The sequence below is a fragment of the Anneissia japonica genome, unplaced genomic scaffold (genome assembly GCF_011630105.1).
Source record: "Anneissia japonica isolate Jap-2015-1 unplaced genomic scaffold, ASM1163010v1 scaffold287910_len238722_cov194, whole genome shotgun sequence".
NCBI classification, from domain to species: Eukaryota; Metazoa; Echinodermata; class Crinoidea; order Comatulida; family Comatulidae; genus Anneissia; species Anneissia japonica.
In genome coordinates, this window is record NW_022703989.1 from 48,484 (window position 1) to 61,989 (window position 13,506).

The following is a 13,506-nucleotide window of genomic DNA, read 5'->3' on the forward strand; positions in this document are numbered from 1 at the left end:
CAATTAAAGAAAAATGGTCAAGTATATTTTAAACTCAGTGTATTTTGTAAGTTTAAAGGATCGAAAAAGTCAATTACAGAAGAAACTTCTCCATTCGAAACCATTTCAACTTGGTAAAATTGATTCAAAATTGGACGTTTTACATTGAATTGACGTTGAACTATTTACGTTAACTGAAAGTGAGATCATAGTTGAACATTTTACACACAATCAACGTTGAAAATTTGACATTGACTTAACACTGAACATTTTACATTGAACTAACGTTGAACATACTACATTGAATCAATTTTGAAATTTACGTTGATGAAAACTTATTCACAACCAAAATTTAACGTTAATTCAACATTGATGATTTGACATTATTATAATGTTGAAACAACCTTAGACATTTTACATTGAATTAACGTTGAAACTTAAGTTGATGAAATCTTTCATATTCAACCAAAACTCAACGTTGATTCAACATTGGTCATTTGACATTGTTCCAACGTTGAACAATTAACATTGAAAGAATCTTTAACATTTTACGTTGAATCAACGTTTCATATACAACAAAAATTTAACGTTGATTCAATGTTTGCGTATTACGTTGAATCAACGTTATTTCAACCAAATTGTGCCCACTGAGTAGTATGTCCTAGGCCTAGGCTAACTATGATCAAAGATACTAGAAATACAAGATAGAATTCTCGCATTGTAAAAATGAGGCGGAAGTCGTGCCCAACGTAGGCGGCGCCCTTCTTTTTAACCATGCAAGTTTCCTATACTTCGTGCTCAACGTACAGGGCGCCCTTCTGTATATCCAGACGCAAAGGCGCCCTTCCTTTTCCACTAATAGAGGAAAACTTTTTCACTAAGAGTGCGTCCGGCCATGCGATTCTGCGCTGTATTGTTGTTTTATTCTTTACTTGTTTTGTGTTTTATTTGGATAATATCAACGATTTCTACCGCCACCAAAGAGGTTATGTATTCACCGATGTCACTGTCTGGGTGTCTATTCCAGTTTGTTTTCATATCTAGTAAATAATAAGTGACTGGTAAAAACTCATAATATCGGTACGTGAATTCTTGTGCTTTATTGATCCATACTATTGGTAGGCCTATTAGCTCAGGATTTCAATGCTTTTCCAACCCATTATTATTGACATTGAATACAGCTCTGATACTCACAGTATATATTTTTAAATCACAAATTAGAACTGCATATATGTAGTTTTAAAACAATGTGCATTCACTTAAAATTTATTTACAAAACAAGTTTATGTAATTACTGTAGGCCTATATAATAAATTCCTGGTTAAAAAAAGTATAAAAAAATGTATATATATATTAGGATATAAAAAGATAATATAAAAATTCGGCTTTATTATATAACCTGATGATTCGATTCAATATCAATTATTCGTCGAGATAGGAAATTATGTAAATGTATATCAGTGCTGAGACAATTGTCTGAGTCTGTGGTAATGATACGGTACATCCTTTAACAATTTAGCCGGCTATGCCCCTCTCAACATCACCGTTTCTCACAGGTGAAATACCTTAAATAAATAAAGTCGATAGGCAAAATGAGGTTGCCAAACCGAAGTACCGATCCAACAAACCGCTTGTTTGCTATAAGTGTTTAGAAGAGGGACACCGCAAAGAAAATTGTCGTGGTGTATTTCGATGCCTGTACTGTAAGGGGACTGGACATTTTAGAAATGAGTGTCCGAAGCTTGCGAGTCAACCAACATCTGCTGCAAGTTCTTCATTCGAAGTGTGTATTCGTGGAGTGCATGGGGATACCGACGTAGCTAACAAGTTAGTAGCAAGTAGCCCAACAGCCTCCATCGTTCTCGCTGGCGTAGAATTAGGATGTGTTATCGATACCGGTGCCGAGACTTCTCTCATCCCTGCAGATGTCTATGAGACGAAGATTAAACATAGAATAGGTGGCAAGATACCTAAAGTCACATATCTTGATATATATGGTGCCAATGGTGAACCAGTAGAAATTCAAGGCTATGTAGAGCTGCCTATGGAATATGGTACTACCAAATTGACTGGAAGCTTCCTGATCACAAAGAGTAATACAGGCAAGAGAAGCATGCAACATCCAATCCTGCTGGGATGCAACATTTTAAGAAGGTTGACAAATTTAAGAGTCCCGCAAACCGATAAATTTGCTTGGAATTTTGTGCGAGGCTTATTGGCAGACATTCCCGAACCTAAACAACCCAAATCCATCCAAAATGGCCTTGTCGGAGAGTTGCAGGTGGCTAATGAAGTTACAGTGCCCGCCTACAGTGTTAGGAGAATAACCTGCCAAGTACAGGATGTTAAAGGTACCGTATTAGTAAGCCCTATTGAGACAAAAACACAACTGGAGGTGTTAGAAGGATGTGACTCTGTAAAGAACAGTTTCGTCCGAGTGATGGCACTTAACGTTGATTGAAGGTATACTCTACAGAATACACAAGGACGAAATTCATGGTGATGTCAAACAATTCGCTGTCCCAGAATGTCTACGGAAGAAAGTGTTAGAAATGCTGCATGATGAATGGGGGGCATCAAGGAGTGACGCGTACACTTAACTTGTTGTATTCCAGATGCTACTGGCCGAATGCTAAGACAGATGTTGGGCAACACATTAAAAATGTTTTAGGTGTGCTGTTAGCAAGACGCAGGTACCTGCAGTCCGTCCGCCGTTACGGCATTTACTTGCTTTTAGACCCTTGGAGTTATTAGCAATCGACTTCTTGAAGCTTGACAAAGGTAAAGGCGGGATCGAAGATGTTCTGGTAATGACGGATGCCTTTACTAAATTTGCTGTAGCGAGACCAAACCGCTAAACGAGTAGCTGTGGCCTTGCGTGACAATTGGTTTGCTTATTATGGTGTACCCGATCGGATACATGCTGATCAGGGTAAGAACTTCGAGAGTTCATTAATTAAAGAGCTATGCCAGCTGTATCAGATCAAGAAGTCGCGTACATCAGGATATCATCCCGCTGGAAATGGGCAGACAGAGCGGTTTAATAGAACACTGTGTGCCCTACTTCGATCAATTAAACCCGCGGAAAAGAAGAGGTGGCCGGATGTGATCGCACACATCGTCTTCATGTATAATAGTACGCCTCACCGAGTGACCGGGGTAACTCCCTATTTATTAATGATGAATCGGGAACCAAAATTGCCGATTGATCAGCTGTTGTCCCGCTCAGATGCAGATTAGTCTGAAGACTATGTAAAATCACAGGAGAAGTTAATGAAGACAGCTCATGAAGTAGTGAAACGTCGACTCATTTCTGCAGCTGAGGCTGAAGAAAAACGGCATAAGGCAAGTAACTGTGAGACTTTTTCTATATGTACTAGGGTCCTGTTACGTAAAGAGCAATTCGATGGCAGGCACAAGCTTGAAGATAAATTTGAAGACAAGTCTTTTATTGTTGTCAGTGTTAATGAAGAGAAGGACGTGTACGAGATTAAGCCTTCCTGTGGTGGTCAGAGTAAAAGAGTAAATCGTCGACGACTGATTGCTGAACCTAGGCAGTACGATGATGGCGACGAAGGAGAAATGTTAACAGAAGTGGTCTCTGGTGATAATTCAGATAACGCATCCAATGAGTCTTCCGCCGAGTCGTCTGACGAGTTATCCGATGAAGAAATTACTGAGTGGACTTATCTTGCAGATATTAGTTTTTGCTTTTCGGGTCGAAAGCAAATCAAATTGGGGAAGATGTCGGGAACCGAAATTTTATTGTTTATTTAATTAGAACTACTTTTTTTACATAAGCACGCGCTCGATTATTCTGTGAGTGCTGTTTATTAGCGCAGTGATTTTTCATAGAGCGTCTCTGTTCTGTGGCTTAGCGCGCGACTTGCGAACACAAGGCAGTTGCGGGTCCGTTTTGCATGAGGCAAGACGTATGTGTAGAGACACTGATTGATTCTGGTTACTTCTGAAGAGTAACTGTTGTCTGCAGTTGACTGGGGTTGTTTTTGTAGTTACAATTGATGTTGCAGTTAATAAACGTTATACAACGTATACAAGTCTTAGTTCATTCTTTGGCTCATTGACTCACGACATAAAACATTGGTAGGTTAAGGAAGGTTCATAGAGCCATCAAAAGACGTTTGATTTTATTTTCATGTAAAATTAAGTTAAATATACATAGAGTTTTTACAGGCTAGGCCTCGGCCCCTGACATTTGTTGTATGACAACGCGACATGGCTGGATGTGATGATTGCGTGAGGCCTCGCCACGATTTCCTGACAGTTTCTTTTACTTGTTTAGACATCCAGTCTGCCAAAGTTATTGGTGTGAATTTAGGAACATTATTCAATAATTTTGAATAACTTATCTCTCCTTGAAATCTGCAAGTACAACACATTTCATGAGTTTTGCAACAAACACATTCATCGACCGACACCATGATTCACTGTAAGTGAATACACGGCTGCCGTCGTCGTGCTGTAACACAGGCCCTAAAATAGTATGATTTATTCTCGTTATATTTTACATTTGGCATACACAATCGCTCAACTTTACACACAAAGCGTGTATGAGACGTTTTAGTAAATGCTATTTTCTTAAATTACTGTGTAAATTAATTATCTAGATGTGTATAAGAGACAGATCCTCTTGTGCACCTCGTGCCTGCAAAGTTAGGAGCAACTGAACACAGATGGGTAGCTCAACTGGCAACATACAACCTGGAAGTAAAGTATAAACCAGGAAAGGAGAACAAATGCGCCGATGCGTTAAGCCGGACTGTTTCTGCGAATGAAATAGTTAGCAGAGTATCCGAGAGTCTTCCTAAACAAGAACTAGAAACAGTTGTAGTAAGGAGAGTTTGTGAAAGTCGCCCTGTTGTATTCCCTTCTTACAGTGATCTGCAACTGTACCAGTTCCAGTGCGAGTCACCAGTAATTAGTAAGATCTTGCATATGAAAGCAAAAGGTTGGGAGCCAGGCGATGACTACGACAGGTCTGTTGAAGAATTGCATAGTTGGGTGAGACAATGGAATCACTTAACGTTGATTGAAGGTATACTCTACAGAATACACAAGGACGAAATTCATGGTGATGTCAAACAATTCGCTGTCCCAGAATGTCTACGGAAGAAAGTGTTAGAAATGCTGCATGATGAATGGGGGCATCAAGGAGTGACGCGTACACTTAACTTGTTGTATTCCAGATGCTACTGGCCGAATGCTAAGACAGATGTTGGGCAACACATTAAAAATGTTTGAGGTGTGCTGTTAGCAAGACGCAGGTACCTGCAGTTCGTCCGCCGTTACGGCATTTACTTACTTTTAGACCCTTGCAGTTATTAGCAATCGACTTCTTGAAGCTTGACAAAGGTAAAGTACAACACATTTCATGAGTTTTGCAACAAACACATTCATCGACCGACACCATGATTCACTGTAAGTGAATAAACGGCTGCCGTCGTCGTGCTGTAACACAGGCCCTAAAATAGTATGATTTATTCTCGTTATATTTTACATTTGGCATACACAATCGCTCAACTTTACACACAAAGCGTGTATGAGACGTTTTAGTAAATGCTATTTTCTTAAATTACTGTGTAAATTAATTATCTTCGTGCGTTTGTTTTAGTTCGAATACCCACTAATAGCTGAACATCGTCGATCGCTAATTCGGTCTATTCTGGCTTGATAAACTCAAAGTCAAAGTTGGCAGATCTCAGGTAGTTTATATACGGTAAATGATTAATATTGATGACAATGTGCAATTCAAATTTATTGAAAACTCAAATGAAATGTTTATATATTGATGATAATTTATTAAAGATTTGATGCAAAATAGTTAATATTCTTAATAAAGTATAATCTAAATCAAAATTGATTGACAACTCAAAGGAAATGATTAAGTATTGATCATAAATGATGATTTATCAAAGTGCAATCCAAACTCCATTAAAATTATTTATATTGATGATGATTTATTGTGCAATGCAATTGTTAATTTAGTTAATATTTATATCGATAATTTTCCCACCCTTTTATTGTAAATTCAAAACGAGGTATAAAAAGTCTTGCCTAAATATGTATATTATTTAAAAATATTAACAAATAGATGGATAATATTACACAGTATATTGGGAGTTGAATTGGACTTATATTAATAAATTTTATTGAATTGTGAGAAGATAGTATTGATTGATTCTTTCTATTGAAAAGAAATATTGATCCACTGAAGAACCTATTTAATGTTGTTTATATTGTGAACATCCTAAATACATTCAGTAATTAAGCCATTGTATAACTCTGACATGACAATAAATGTTCTTTTTTAACTATTAGTGAAACAATTATATAGGTTCTTCGTTGAGTCAATAGTTGCATTATCTCTTTACTTTCTCCATTGCAATGTATGCATCGGAAGCTGTTCTTCATGACTCCACAATTTTAATAATTTTTAAAAGTTATTTATTGTATCAATTTTAAAACCCCCAAAAAATAAACGCCACCCAGGGAATAAATACAGTGTATATACTGCTGTACAAAAGTTGTGACCTCAAAAAAAAATTTTTTGATAGACCTTCCATGCTCACTGGAATGAGTGCTAATAAATTTTTTTGTAATTTTTTGGTTTAACTGATTTTCCAAAATGACACTAAGATTCTTGAATCATATTGATTGAAGTTTAAAATCCAATTAATTTAATTTAATTTTGAATTTATGTTTTAAGATTTGTATATTATTTATTCTTGATCCATTTCAAAATCTGTTCAATGAATAATTTCTTTATTGTGCCAGTTGTCGTATTAGTTCTTGGCGTGCTGCATTGGCACCTGCAACATGTTGAGGTTGTCTGGCATCATCCTCAACCAAATCGATTTATATCTCCTCTTCTGGCAGTAATGGAATGTGGATGGTCATGTTGTGTAATATAGCAACAGCCATGATAATTTCACAACATCGTTTTGGTGAGTACTGTAAATTACCACCAGAGCGATGAATACAGCGGAAGCGACTCTTCATTACTCCAAAACAGCGTTCGATAACATTTCTTGCACTTGCATGCATATCATTGTAGTTGCGTTCATCTTCTGTAGTAGGGTTGTTTATAGGCACCATCAACCATTCACGTAAAGGATATCCACTGTCACCTATATAATTACCAAAGTAAAAAAAAAAAGATGTTACAGATTTACAATATTCATTCCAATCTAAAAACAAAATGGTAAATTCTGTTCTTCAGTGCTTATGAATAGAAGATGTCTTGTAAAGCATTAAAACATGTTTGGTTTTGATCTACTTAAATCACCCATAACTATTATAAGGCAATGACAGTATAATCTTTCCTCTAATCCATTTTAATTTAACAAAACAATCTTCAATTTCTTTTTCTATTTTATTAATATTAATACATGGTATTATTATTATTATTATTATTATTATTATTATTATTATTATTATTATTATTATTATTATTATTACTACTATTATTATTATTATTATTATTAGGCCCTATTATTATTATTATTTCAATTATAATAATTATTAATATAATATTAATAATAATAATAATCATTAATAATATTATATTATGTTGATGTTATAAAGTAAGCTATGTATTAATTTAACTCTTCAGTTCGTTTTTCTCACATGTAATGTGATGGACGCACCACTATTTTGTGTGTGCCTCTGTCTAAAAAGTGGGAACCAGTACAAACTGTAAACTGATACAGTGAGCCCTCTATTCAGGATTAATGCTAATTACTGTAAATGACATACACTGGATATACAAACTTTTTAAAGTTAACATACCTATCAGGAGGCCGTTGGGGATTAGACCATCTTGGAAGCGTTGGCCGATTGTGGAGTTAGAGAGAATGAAAGGGTCGTGGCAACTGCCTGGATATTTTGCAACAACATCTAGGAATTTCAAGTTGCTGTCACATATGGCTTGAACGTTTATTGAATGGTATGATTTTCTGTTCACGTATACTGTACATGCTCGTCAACAGATGGGGCCTTTATTGCTACATGGGTGCCGTCTATGGCCCCAATGATACGTGGAAATTGGAACTTCCTGAAAAATTGTTGTTGTATTGGTATTTGACTTTCCTGATCCATTGGGAAAGTGATATGTCTGTTCATGGAACGGATAATTGATCTGGTAACATGTTTAATAACCTGACTAACGGTTGGCTGCGACAGCACAAAACTCTGCCCGAGCACATACTGGAAGGTCCCACCATGGAGAAAATAAAATCTATTTTATTTTCTCCATGGTCCCACTTGCGAAAAAGTTCAATGTGATGCAAATTTGCAAGGGGACTTGAACGACTTGTGATCGTTTTGTTTGCCGTCTTAAAAATGGACCGATTTCATGGCATATGTCCAATACAGACAATTTTGGCAGTCTGTACAACTGCCTGAATGTATCTTCTGGACAGTCAAAAGGATTATATCTGTCCCTGAATAGGCGTTCCTTTCTTCGGACTTCTACTACTAGGCCTAGACCTAGCCCGACTTCTTCCTCTAAGCCTAGTTCTTCGTTGGCGTCCATCTGGGAAATTGCGTTAGCGGCGCGCAGATCAGCTTTCAGTTTGTTGGCCTAGCGTGCTCGCACTTGCAGTTGCTGAACTGCCTCTAGTTACATGAGATAAGACGAAAATTTTCGTCTTAAGGCAGGTGTGTTTTCATCTTAAAGTTAAGACGATTTTAAGCAAATTTTAAGCAATTTCTAAGCTAAGCAATATTGATAAATCTGACTTAAGCAAAAAAATGGATTTAAGACGAATTTAAGCAAATTTTCTTGCTTAGCAAGTTTGATAAATCCGCCCCCTGGGCCGCAAGGCACACCCTCATGGGTGAAAATGGAGGCAACTCTATGTGCTTGTCGGTTAACTAACGCCATTCTTAAAGGCAATTTCGAGTCATGCCTATAAAATTCGACAACATACTTCCAGTTAATTTCGTTGCCATCAATCATCAATACGTGGCTCTTAAAATTATTGCATATACTTTTGAGCAAATGGGGAGGATCGAACATAAAGAAGATCTTGTAATTATCAATCCCATCGCCGAAATTGTAAGTTATATAGGGCATTTCGGCAGTTATGCCTAGCGCTGTAAACATACTGCGGTTGTTAGAACCCTGATCTGCTATTACTACCTTTACCATTAAGCCAGTGGCATGTAATCTATTAATACAATCCATTAACAGAAGTTGTAGTGTGGTACCTGGGGTAGCGTCGGAAGCAAGAAAGTACCCCAATGGCTGCTTCTATTTGGAAGACATTCCGTGGGCCATAAAGACCAGTGCCTGCGTCGCAACTTTTTGCGTTTTTCCCAGGCTCCCGTAGTCTTCTAATCCTTCCATTACATCTTTATGTTGGTCATACGTTAACCCAGCCTTTAGACTCATTTCGTCGATGGTGAGGACACATACTTTCTCTTTTGGGCCGTAGAGCAGCGTAATTTAAGCGATTCAAACGTGGAATTATTGAACCCTGGCTGGATCTCAATTCGCTCTAGCCACTTTTGAAGGTTTTTCTCATGAGGGAGTGCAAAGTATTGCCAATTGTCTGTCATCTTTGCTGTAACATCTGCCCTTAGTCCGTCGCCTACAGTTCTTAAGTTGGCTGGAAAAGAAAGCTAAAGCTTTACCGCTCATATACTTTCTGCACTTTTCAAATACATATTTTGTGGGATCATCTCATACATATAACTTCTTCATTTTCTTTCACTTTCTTGTAATTGCTTCATGTTCAGATGATGATCCTTAATGAGTAACAAACATAATTAAAAATGAATATCTGAATTATTTAGTACAAAATATAAAATGTTAATGATGATATTCTATTTTACAAATTATAAGTATTAACAGTTTTAATCTCAAAAGCTCCTATGAGTTCAGTATAATAGAGGCAGTAAATCTAAAAAGATCTATTACTTAATCAGTCGGTTGTTTCTATATCTCCTCATATGAGCTAAAAATGCAAAAACCGGTAAAAACAGAAGAACACAATCGCTGTGGCGCAAAAGAGGGTGAAAGATACTACAAAAATCTAACCTGAATTAATGTCTGGATTGTTACAGAATCATCAGGAGGCTTTTCATAAACGTCCGGATCATCCGCCAAAACTGAATCTATATAATAATTATAAAATAGAAATGAACATGTATTTAGCGAGTTGGATACTGTGGGTGGGTTGCTTTTATACTGTAATTCAGTACACAACTGTCACTATCGACACTTGAAGCCCTCTGAACTATAAATACTTCTCAATAAAAGAAACTACAAAATTCTAACCTGAATTAATTTTGCTAGATTGTGATCCATCTCTTGTTACAGAATCATCAGAAGGCTTATCATAGACGCCGGGCTCATCCGCTAAAACTGAATCTATATATTATAAAATAGTTTGAAGCTTATGACTTAATTGAATTTAGCTATTCAAAATTGTAATTGTTGTTTGTAGAATTTTTTTTTTTTTTGGAATACATTTTTTTCTGCAATTAAAACAATCTATAATAACCTTTGTAATCCAAGAAAGTCTACTTACCCTTCGTAAGTTTTGCTGGTGTTGGGACAATGTCGTCATTTTGTACAGACAATTTTCGTTTCATTGTCACTTTTTCAGGTGTGTTTTCAAATTTTGTAGAAATGGCATTCCATACCAATTCATTAGAATATTTGAATTTGTTTGATTCCTAAAAATGCAAAGAACACAATCTGCATTTCGTACGTAAATAGTTTGCAGACTTTGCTAATAAATCGTCCCTGCCGCAATTTCGGATCCATTTTTCACACCTGTGTAAAATAAGACAATGATACAGAGTACAAGTTGTATTAAACAACAATTATTGTTATTTTCTATTGTATAGCCTATCATAGCATCAATACTGATAAGAATTTAGCTAAAGATGTATTTAAACATAATATAGTACTGTACGATAATTTGATTATTTGATTATTTATATTTGAGATCGCCCTCTAGACCATGTATGCGTCATGCGTATAATTTTAATGCGCGTTTTGCGCCTAAAAAGATAAATTATATTTAATAAGTTAACTTTTTAACTGCTAGACTACTGGCTGTATAGACGTGCCCAGAAGAAGGCTGGATGATGTGTGTTTCTTTATATGTTTCCAAAACTTATTATTTTTCATTTAACCTATTTCTGCAAGACTGGGAAGATGTACTCATCATGGGACATTACTTTGAAAACGTACATCATTTATTGGTATGTATATATTATGCACTTTTGAAAGCGTATTATAAAATATTTCTTTTTGATTTTTTTTTTCTTTTTGTTAGAGTAGCCTACCTATCTAGCCTAGGCTAGGCCTAGGCTGGGGTCCCGCCTATGGGTCTGGCCTAGGGCCAGGCCTATGATAGGCCTATCTAACTGGGTTTATATTAGGCCAAAAAAGATTTGTTTATTTGCCCTCCTCACCCGCCCCCAACTCACTGAAAATAATACAAGTTGTCTAAAAGTTGTTCTAGGTTACCATACTTCTTTACATAAAAGATAGTACGAGTATGTACATACATTTAATTTGTAATAATTTAATTTATAATCTGTATTTATTACCAGTGGAGTTGTATCTCCATACCTAAATAACCCTCATGTTACTTACGATTATTTATTTCGTTTCTTTGCAATACATTTATAGTAAAAAAATTAATATTCCTGGTAGGAAAAATTATATTTATGTAATTCTTTGACAACAAATTGTGCAAAACAATATTTTGCGATGGTTGAAATAAGACAAAAAAAAAAAAAAAAAAAAAAAAAAAAATATCATTGGTCCCTGACCAAACAAGGGACTAACAACAACTCCTAGCTAGCCATCGTAGCTTTCTTTATTAACGTGTATATCGAGGTCAGCTAATAATATTTGCAATTACGCGTATTGTCCAGGTAAGGTCTAACACTCTATTCCTAATTGAATTATTCTAAAGTCACGATGAATTTACTGGCATTTTAATTTTACATTTTAGACCTATTCTATACATAAATAATTGGTTTTTTGGTATAAACAAAAAAGTACTGATTCATAGGAATTAAATTCTATTTTTTTATGAATGCCGAGAATTGATGTAGGAGTAGGCTTAGGACAACCTCAATTTTCATAGTCTTCCAAGCGAAAATTTTATGAACATTTTCTGTGATCACAGTTATTAATTCTGCCTTCCTATATAATAATAGGCTAGACGACTTTCACTTTTTTTTGTTGTTGCAATGACCATTATTGATTTCCATGCCATTTACTACATTTTCTAATTTTCTAACATCTTCAAATTTACAATGCCCAAGAACTCTATGCCAATAATTCAGATTTTTAACAAGACTTACTTACCAACTACTGTCTATACTGCCAATAATGAAATGGATAAAGTAATACAGTTTATCAATAATTCTCATCTGAAACATTTTTCCTGCTTTTGTGATGGTGTTTTCATCTTCACTGAATATCACTGTTGCACCAGATCTCGTCGCTGCTCTTACGCTCATAATGTCGTGTGGATAGGTTGGTATATACAGGGCACTCTTCAACACCGTTTCCACTTCCTTGTTATCTTCATCCAATAATATTATGCGTGCATCTCCTCTCTTCACTGCAACACCATTTGCTCTACTACCGTCCGCTAGTTCAATACTGTGAGTGATACTTTCAAAATTCTGATCAAAGCTTAAGAATTTGTCTTCATCAGTAACAACATGTGAAGTACAACCTGTGTCAACAAGAATACCTTCGAGTTGAATAGCGCTTTCTGATGCTTGGAAGAAAAACGAGTGTTCAACTTCTTCGGTTCCATCCTCTGCTTTCTTAATTTTGTCATTAGGCTTGTGTCTGAAGCAATCTTTGTCTAGGTGATTTCCCTTTTTGTGGTATTTGCATTTTACTCTGTTGTAATCTGGTTGTATATTATACTGGACGGCATAAGCCAGATTAGGATTATATAACCCTCGCATATTGCATTCTACAAGGATAGTCAACAGTCCTGTATATGAATATGATGGCAGTACAATAATGGGGCGCAAAATTTGAATTATTAGATTGGGAAAGGATGCAGGTACGTTAACTAGCTAATAATAAGCAAATGCAATAATTTATTATATTTATAATGAAAATAAAATAAAATTTGAAAAGTATGCAGATGCGTTCTACAAATTATCCCCAACGACAGAAACGGGTCAAACACGTTTACTATTGTTATATGACAAGCTCCCAAACGCGTCTGTGAAATGCCGTTTGGAAGCTTGTCGTTCGAGCCGTTTATTCCGTTTGGAAGTTAACTCCTCCCCTTTTCATATGGCTGACTGCTCGTGAATGATGGTTTGATGGTTTTTAATTTATAGAGCGCAAAATACAAAAAGTCTAAACGCGTTCAGCGAAATTTGGAATTTGATCGTGATTTAAACAACTTCAAAATTTGTTCAGTGTCCCTACCGTACCTAGGCTATGTAGGCCTAGGCCTATATTTATAATAGTAGTAGCCTGGTAGTAAAATGCTAGCCTACGCT

General features: G+C 36.0%; 1 protein-coding gene across 1 annotated transcript; it reads right to left on the reverse strand.

The window, feature by feature from the left end:
- Positions 1 to 6,594: 6,594 nt before the first annotated feature.
- On the reverse strand, positions 6,595 to 8,129 carry LOC117104548 (putative nuclease HARBI1). Its single transcript, XM_033245405.1, is given in 3 exon segments — positions 6,595 to 7,127; positions 7,789 to 7,968; positions 7,971 to 8,129. Coding segments are annotated over 3 exon segments (603 nt in total). The 5' UTR covers positions 8,122 to 8,129; the 3' UTR covers positions 6,595 to 6,855.
- Positions 8,130 to 13,506: the final 5,377 nt, after the last annotated feature.